Here is a 9,607-nt window from a genome sequence, read left to right on the forward strand (position 1 = left end):
GGGAGCAAGCACGGGGATAATTAGTGCTTACAGATAAGCACTAAACAAGGGGCGGGGACTGGAAAACACTTCGATCGTTGATATGGATTATGCAAGGTACATGAGTTTTTAAAGTCGTAGGAGAAGTGCAATTATATGAGTCAGTTTGGTTTTGGGGGATTCAGGTTAACTGCGGGAAAAGGTACAACTAAACTACTAGGACTAATACTACTGCTGATACTACTGCTGCTACTACTACTGCTACCACTACTACTACTACTACTAGTACTACTACTACTACTACTACTACTATTACTGTCCTCATCAGAATACTTTTCCACTAGACCAGAATTTCTAAAAAATAAAAATCAATAATTCATTCATTTTTAAATAAGTTAATTAATCAAACTTACAATGCTGCAAGAACATGATAACGAGCACGGGCGCAAACTAAATCTGCAAAATATAGTGGTGCTGGTATACTGACAGAACGAGCACATCTACCATACAGATGGCATAAATAGTATGTAATCGATTGCATAGCATTCGCATCCATGTTGCTTTCATCAAACAGCACATGATATCGCGTCGGTCTACTAGTTCCCTGCAATTCAAATAATAATAATAATAAAGATTCAAAACATTTCACAAAGTCATACTTGAATTCCATGATGACTGCACAAAAAGAAATCATGTTCATCAGGAGATGTCACTGCTCTATCGATAACAGTACCAGCAGGGATGTTTTTCCCGCGTCCTCGTGCTGCAGCTTCATCACAACAAAAAAATCGAGCATGATGTCGCTTTTGAACCACAATAAACGTAATCAACGGCCGGTAATTTGTTGCAACTGATTTGCAAGCCCTACGAAGAGCAGACAGTTCTTCTTCCAAAACCTTTAAAAAAAATAAATTTTTACTTTGCTTTAATTAATAATACAACACAATTTCACCTGCATAAATTGACCTTCTGATACTCCATCGCGATAAACAATAATATTTTTCGGAGCCGTACCATTAACATCAATATATTCTAGTAAACGTTCTGAAAATTGTTCGCTAAATCCAGTGATCAGTTCTTGCTTCGCTGGTTGTAGTTTCACCGAAGCATGAAATTTTGTAACTTTTGCATCCACATTTCCAACAACCTTCAAATCAAAAACATTCCTTCAATAATTTGGAAGTACAATAACATGAATAATACCCACCGAAGCTATTGATGGTAAATGCGTTTCTACAGCTGATGGATGAACCACATCCACACCAATTACCAATGCATTATTCTTATACAAATAATTATCCAAACTAAACAAAAAACTTCCATTCAAGAATTTTTCATACGCATTCATAAATTCAATATCATACATTTCATCTTCCAGTAATTTTGCATTGATGCCACCAATTTTCATATTTATTTTCATCGCAATATTTAACATCGTCGAATAACTCTTCTTTATTACTACATCACTTATTGTTTTTGGTAATACACACTGAGTGACCAATCCAAGAGTGATATCACCACAAGATTTCACTTGAGCTTAAAAAAGGTGAAAATACATTCAACATTAATAAAATAAATTTCATCATATAACAACAAAATAATTATTACCATATTGTTCAGATGAAAATAACGCAACAAATACCAAATCACATTTTATTCCATCTCTGTCATATTTGTCAGCAATACGTTTTAATACCATTTCTACGGTATCATTTTTTCGCGCTTGTTCGTAAAATTTTGGGCTGTCCGGCATTTCAATTCCTGTACTACGACATGTTCTGACAATTTGCAGACAAAATTCTCTAAAGATAAAGCAAATAATCAACAAAGCTAATTTGATTTATTAATGAAATTTTGCAATACTCACTGTAACATTGATGCTTTATGTGGTGGTAGAAACGATACAAATCCAAATGATTCACAAGAAGCAGATTCAAAAAATTTAAATTCAGTCGAATTCCATGCTCCATCTTTTGGTGTAAGAATTATTTGCTAAAAATATAAGACAAATTATGAAACAAATATTTTTCAAAATGAATGATATGAATAATTATTATTTATTTACACGTCCTCCATTTCCTTTACCATATTCCAACCTAGGCGGAGGCAAAACTCGTCCACTAACAATCATTGGTTCCGCTTTAATTTGAACGCCAAAACTTTTCAAAAATGGATCATTATTGAAATTTGATTTCTTGACCATGTCCATACACTTTAGAATTCGAGTAGGAGCGTCTGTCGAAGCAAACTAAATATATAACAATTTATTATTATTATTATTATTATTATTATCAATATTTAAAATCATTAACATACTCGAATTATAGAAGTCGTTTGACACGCTTTCAATTTCTTGTTGTATCTTTGACAGTTTGCCACTTGACAAAGCTAAATTGGCCAAAATGAATTCATTGTATTAAAAAAAGTTGAAACAATTGTCAGTTTTTTATACTTCAACTGGGAAATAAATTGGTTTTGATTTACTGCCGACTTCAACCAACGGCAAATTTGGATACTTTAATGGCCCATAAACATCACGAAAATATTCCGCAACTGAAATTTCTTTTCCATCTTTTTGGAATTTCATCGATACTGCCGTACTGAGTATATTTTTAATACGATAAATTCGATCTTGATTTCGATGTGTTGTATGAATGCAGACCCCTAAATTAATAAATAATGTTTAAATATATTTCAAATATTCCAATGACGATTACCTTTTAATTCTGGTATCAACAAGTTCAAATGTTCTGGATGAAGTTGGGTTTTCGATCTAAGCTGATTTGGATGAAATCTTACTTCACGTTCATCACCATTCAATATGTCGCAAATCAAATTTATCAGTGACTGACGCTTGTAAAAGCAACTGTGTGATACTAAAATCCATTTCAATTATTAAAATTTTTTCACAAAAATGAAAAACAATTTCCATCACACCATCAATATTAATCGCTGGTCGAAAACCATCAATTACGCGCGCAGAAATGAACAAGCCTCTCCATAATTCAATGCCATATTTCACGTCCACACCAGCACCTTGTGGAATGCAATAAAATGAATTCCTGACTGCTTTGAATGATTTCGACAATCTGAAATTATTCCAATTCATAAATTAAAACTGTTATTAAACTGCAATTTACTCAAATAATGGAGATGAACGCCCTTGTGCAAACAATATATCCAAAAATTGAATTGGACCCTTTTCACGTTCATCCAGCGAACCGGCTTCTGCATTTCTGAAGTCCAAGTGAACCAGACCAGTAAATTTCATCAAAATAGACAACTCTGATAGTTTATTTTCTCGAACAGTTTTGAAGGAAAACTTTTCCTTAAAATATACAAATATTCATATTTGAAAATTACAATTTATAAAACTCCAGAATTAATTTTTAAAACGAACCGGATCTGCTGTTTCACCGACTTGCTTCAAATGCAATTTCTCAACTGTGAACAAAGTACTCTTCCCATCGTACGCTAATTTAAATGGATCGCCAAAAATATCTGAACGCTTCACTACATATGCCCAAAATACGTCACGATTGTCATCACTTGAACAGAAAATAAAAACACATTAAAACTATAATAAAACTTGACAACAAATTAAAATCGAACCAATTCAACTTTAAACGCGGATGTTGTATGTCGATGTGATATCTGTTAACCACAATATCACCTTTTTGTAATTTTATCAGTGGAAAATAATTGCATGCTAATTTTATCGGCTTGCCAACAGTCCCGTATCCAGGTCGCTTCACTAATTCTTTCTAAAAAAGCATCAACAACAACAATAGGAAATAATTTAATAAAACATTAAATAATACTTACTAAACGCAACTGCGACAATTCATCTGTAGCAACATTCATATCTTCGCCTAAAAGTAATTCATGATTGAAAATTGCTCAACAGTTGCTGAAATAAGATGCGGTTCATGAATTTGGTCAAATATATTTTGCAGTTAAGCCACCGCTTTTTCAAAAATTAAAAATCAAACAACAACAGACGATGCTATTCAACATTTTACATAAAATAACAACAATACTTACTTTGTTGAGACATTGGAAGCAATACAAGTTGAGAATAGAACAGCAACAACAGTTTACTCGGCAAATGAACGCTGATTTACAGTAAGCGCAGTAATCAAATTGTACCTAATCTTTAGTTAAGCTGAGACTATTAATCTTGGTTAAAAAAATCAAGAAAAGAATGAAGTAGAACTTTCTGTGATAATAGAATATTAAAAATATGCCAGCAAGCGTCAACTTTTCAACTTTGAATGAGTAGCGTTCGTTTTCACTTATCGTAATGAATGTCTCCACATCACGTGATAGCAAATTTAATTATTCAACTACCAATCGCATCAATTTTCACTGTGATTGGTGCATTGCTCTGAGATGAGCTATTGGTTGAAGTTTCCTCGTGACTTACATCAAATATTGTGCCGTTCGAATCACTACAATTATTGGCTGTCTTACTGTTTATCATTTTTTCACGAATTCTAATTATAATATGTTACATTTTGAAAATGAATTCAAATATTACTGCTAAATAATAGCCCTTTTCTTTTGATGTTCATACATAGTTTTCAGTAATATATATTGTAACATAATGTCACGAATGGTTATTTTTGTACAAACAGAATTCATAAATTCTTGATAATTCAAAATAAAGGATGCTTCGTAAATCGCGTTCATTGTTCGTCACCTTACGGTCATTACGTTAAATTTTGCGCATTTAATACAAGACCAGATTAAATTGATCGTCATTGATGATGGACAGGAAATATCAGAATGAATAGGAAATTTGAAAAGTATATTCAACGTGCAAAAATTGAAAAACAAATTTAATACAGTTTACACAAAATGTATAATCACAAATTTCTATTTTAAACAGAATTCGAGATTTTACTTTTTATTTAAATGAAAAAACATGAGAAGAAACTTGTAAACAGGAGCGAAAGAAGGATTGGAAAGATTAAATTCTTTTGCAAACCAGAAATATTTTCAAGGAACACTACAGCTGAAATCAGAAAATATTTCAATGCTAACATTCAGCAACCACCACTGCTAGTTTTAGCTGAAAACTGCAGCTGGAGACAATGTATCAATTTTAGATTTTCCCTTTGTACTTGAGTAGCCTTCAACTAGTCTTCATCAGAACAATATCTGACAAACAGAAAAGAACCTTAGGCATAAATCTGATTTAATTGTTAGCTAAGAAGGTAATTTATATGACAAGTGAAAGCAACTGTTGACTGACATTTCTTTTGAACAGTATTTTTCCACTGGCATGGATAAATAAAAGTGAAGCATTTCGAAAGCAGAAAGAAAGCGATGAACAGCACCAACGAAGCACAAAAGTGCTTGAAGCTGCTTCAAATTCACTTTACAATGGACATCGTATTGTATGATGTGAGGATTTGTGCGCCATTTATGTGTGATTAATAATCTTCAGTCTAGGTCAGCAAAAGGCATTGGTGCCACAACGAATGTCACAGGTTGATCTTGAATTGTTGATAAAATGAAAAATGAAAACTAAATGTTGTTTCAAAATGGTTATTTAAAATGGAATTCAAAACTATCAAATTTTTTATTTTCCCTTTAGTCTTGCGTCCGAGTTCAGTGCTTTGCGTACGCGTGTTATTAGCTGATGAGCGAAACAACTGTTAGTGGACATTCTATGGAATACAGTATTTGTTTGCCCTTTGTAATGAGTGATTACAAGAAGCTGATGAACCAAATATCAGACATCATCCAAAATTTGCCTGCTGAAATTCTGATGGATACGGCTTTCTGGACTGGACGGCAATGAACAGAAAATAAACACGGAAATAGATTCTGTTATTATTAATACTGGAGTAAGCGGAAGTATACTATAAAGCAGGAAGTAAAATGCTGCTGGGCATAAAGCTTGACGCAGCTAATTAAGCTAAACAAATCAACCGGAACGGTGCATAAGCTATTTAATAGGAAATGCAAATGCTATTTCCTCTTACTGCTGTGTATATCGTAAACTTCCTTGTACTCTTTTTCTTATCGTTCCTTTGATATCTTTAAATGATGGAGGCAAATAATGATTTAATTCAGTTCGTAACTACAAAAAGGCACCAACAGAAATTAGTATAGAAAAGAAAATTCTACACACTGAAGCGGACAAATCGTAATGATAAATATTGGATGTGTACTGAAGTAAGCAGAACTGTCTCAATATATAACGTTATTATCATTCTAATATGACAATCGAGCCATTTATGCTCCAATTTAGAGATCAAGAGGCTGCCGTGGCACACTGTCCACAAATCTGGAAGCCACAGAAGTCATCCGCTCATAAGTGAGCATGCGGAAAGCTGCCCGGTAAACCCCCACGCATTTTACCATCATCAGCAGCTTGCCGAGTTGAAACGGCTGTCCTCAGAGGATTAATGTTATTCTGAAACTTTCATAAGGCAAAATTAAATACTATGACAAATACACAGATGTTCAGAAATTAATTATAAATTCTCATCGTAGAACTGACGCATTCACTGATATATACCATTATTCTTTTTCACCTTTTCAAAAAAGTACAATTAACATGTGCGAAATCATTGACATGAACTTTTCATAATCAAAATCACAAAATTTGGATTAATACATAATTATCATGCGTTATTGCACTTTTCAAATAAAAAAAATTATTCAAATGGATAAACAAGTGATTATTAATTTTCATAACTAAAATTTTATCATTTTTATAAATACATTTATATGTTATTTAAGTAAATAATGTAGATGTTCAATATCTTTAAACAAAAACTTTTAAAGATCAGAAAAAACTTTAAAAGCAAAATTAGCTTATTTTAAAGTTTGAAATCATACGGATAACTATATGAAACAGTAATTAGTTTGCTCTGCTTGCTGCTTGCTTCAATTTGACTGCTTGTTGGTTGTTGCATTGCATGGAAAATGGCCCAAATACTGCAAAATATTCGCAATGATATTTGGAATGTTATCGGTGATGAAAGCAGATTGGTTGGAAAACTGTTTGCTAAAATTGAACAAAAAACTGGCAAAAGTCGTTACCAAGCTGCGGTGATGTTAGCAATTGTGATTTTTGTGCTGTTGATATTTAGCCCTAATGCAGGATTGTTGTGCAATTGCATATGCATTGGTTATCCAGCAATGAAGACATTAATCGAGGTGGAATCAAATGAAAACGCCAACTGTAAGCAATGGAAGTTTTATTGGGTTATTTTTGGCTTCTTTCGACTTGTTGATTATTTTGCTGAATGCATATCCTTTATTATACCAATTTATTGGCCGCTGAAATGCATTTTCTTTGTTTGGCTTTTCACTCCAAGCTGCCATGGAGCTGCAACATTGTATGAAAAATTTTTCCAACCTCGCTACAGTGAATTTATATCTGGCGGTACTACTGCTGCAGAAATGACTACAGAATAACCACCACCATCACTGTCTTCTACTGCTCACTTGCATATTCATTCATTATTATTTTTATTATATTCTTGTTTTATACTAAATTATCTTAAAAATTTTTGATTATTGTCAACTCTATACAATATATAAAATCTGAAACTGTTATTTGAAGGTGAAAATGATACTGCTGTTATTTTATTAAATAATTAATATCAATAATCGCTGTTTTGCATTAATTTTTGACAAAATATGAATTGAACCTGTTATTTATAAAATGGCTGCAAAAAAATCTTTAACCCAGCTTAAGGTAAATTTTGCAAAGTGACAGTGAAAATATCAAATTGCACTTTCAGAATAAAATTGTTAACTTATTATTTCCATTTAATTGTCATTTGTATGATCATAGCATTATAATTGATTGTCAAAGAAATAAATCAAATGCTTAAATGTTACAACACTGGCAGCTGCATAAAGTAGAACAGCGACGAAAGTTATTTCCATTATCATAACTTCGAATAATAATAAATCAAATGCTTGACGGATGCAACATCGTGCAGGAGTAACGAATCACAATTCCAGGAAATACATCTCATACTAACCTTTCATTCCTGGGATTGGCTTATCATGTAATATTAATATTACTATTCATCGTTTTTATGCTTGTCAGTAATATAAAATTTCTCATAACAATTATACCAATAATTCTAATATTCACTGTGATTTACATCACTAGATTCTTCTGCTGGTCTGCCAGCTAAATCCTTTTTTCAAATGCGTCTAACGCCAATATTCCTTCTCTTTATGATTCTTTTCATAAATTTAATACGCCACTGGCAAAAATTTTTTTAAGCTAATGACAACTAATTTTCATTTTCTAATATACAGATTTTTATAATATGAATTGGTGTTTTTGACTGTATTATAAAAAAAATGGAAGTTAACTATATTCAAAAGTATACAAACCTGAAATAAAACTCTACAGTAAGCAATATTATCTTTCTAATTTCTAATATCTAATCACAAAAATAATGGAGACGGCAATTTTGATTTGAGATATTTCCATGAAAGAATAAAACAAACAAATTGGTTTCTCACGACAAAGTAAAATTCAAACTTTAATTTCATTTTTTCTTTAGAAAATGGTTATCAACTTGCCCGTTAATGGTCATTAAAAATCAACAAGCAAATATGAGAAAAAATATCTACAATAAGCTATAGATGAAGCCTTCAGAAAACAGTACTGTTCATAGGCAAACACACGCACATTTTATTCATTGATTTTTCTCATTTATTTATGTATGAACAAGTACTTTTGCGTCATAAATTTATTTCAACAATTTTAGTTACTTTGCTGCTGCTCCCACGCAGTGACAACGATGAACCTTGAAATACTGCTCATATTCATAATGCTTAGTATTGCACTAATAGCGCAAGCATTGGACGGAAAAATTATAGTGCTGTTAAACATATTAAGCATCAAGAATAACAAAATATTTCGAAACTGTCCACATATTTCACATTTAAAACCCTGATAACAATTTTCTCCAACTCTTTACTTACTTAATCATACATAAATATTTGTTTCCCATCTCTTTTATTTATCATGCAAACAAACATCTTCACCTCAATATTATACATTTAATATGAATGGTATAATGAACTGATCATAAGAAGTATAATGCACAGATATTGAACCATCCTCATTACATGATGTATACTGATTTTCTTAATCACGACAATGTGTGAAACGAAAAGCTATAATCTAAAAACACATTAAGAAATACACACATGGACACACACACAGAGACAGAAATAAATATAACACGAAAGCAAACACAAATATATTTAGTGCTTACAAATAAACACTAAACAATATACTAGACTAAAATACACTTCCATCGTTGATATAGATTATGCAAAGTACATGATTTTTTTAACTCTTTTGTGAAGTGCAATTATATTAGTCAATTCTGTTTTCACGGATTCAGCTTTACTGCTGGAACTACTACTACTACTACTACTACTACTACTACTGGTACTACTACTACTGGTACTACTACTGGTACCACTACTACTACTACTACTAGGGGGGGGCACCAACACCCCCCACTAATTATAAAATTTCCCCCCCCCCAAAACTTTTTTTCCCCTAACCCCCAATATTTTAAGGAAAAAAAAACCCCAAATCCTTTCTTTTTTTTTAACAAACTTAATT

General features: G+C 32.1%; 2 protein-coding genes across 2 annotated transcripts; one reads left to right on the top strand and one right to left on the bottom strand.

Moving 5' to 3' along the window:
• Positions 1 to 140: 140 nt before the first annotated feature.
• Tsp_11442 (putative protein tag-76) lies at positions 141 to 4,462 on the bottom strand. Its single transcript, XM_003372959.1, has 18 exons — positions 4,330 to 4,462; positions 3,805 to 3,851; positions 3,601 to 3,743; positions 3,380 to 3,527; positions 3,120 to 3,307; positions 2,917 to 3,068; positions 2,697 to 2,855; positions 2,432 to 2,643; positions 2,296 to 2,367; positions 2,045 to 2,227; positions 1,847 to 1,971; positions 1,588 to 1,781; positions 1,344 to 1,515; positions 1,172 to 1,283; positions 932 to 1,126; positions 639 to 875; positions 393 to 583; positions 141 to 333 (listed from the first exon to the last, which is right to left on the bottom strand). Exons 1-18 carry the CDS (start codon positions 4,460 to 4,462, stop codon positions 141 to 143), a joined length of 2,856 nt encoding a protein of 951 aa, XP_003373007.1.
• Positions 4,463 to 6,921: 2,459 nt separating this feature from the next.
• Positions 6,922 to 8,150, top strand: Tsp_11443 (receptor expression-enhancing protein 5). The gene is made up of 2 exons (XM_003372960.1): positions 6,922 to 7,384; positions 7,972 to 8,150. The coding sequence occupies exons 1-2, from the start codon at positions 6,922 to 6,924 to the stop codon at positions 8,148 to 8,150; spliced, it is 642 nt and encodes a 213-aa protein (XP_003373008.1).
• The last annotated feature ends 1,457 nt before the right edge of the window (positions 8,151 to 9,607 follow it).

This window comes from Trichinella spiralis (genome assembly GCF_000181795.1).
Source record: "Trichinella spiralis strain ISS 195 chromosome Unknown Scfld7, whole genome shotgun sequence".
Taxonomy (NCBI): Eukaryota; Metazoa; Nematoda; class Enoplea; order Trichinellida; family Trichinellidae; genus Trichinella; species Trichinella spiralis.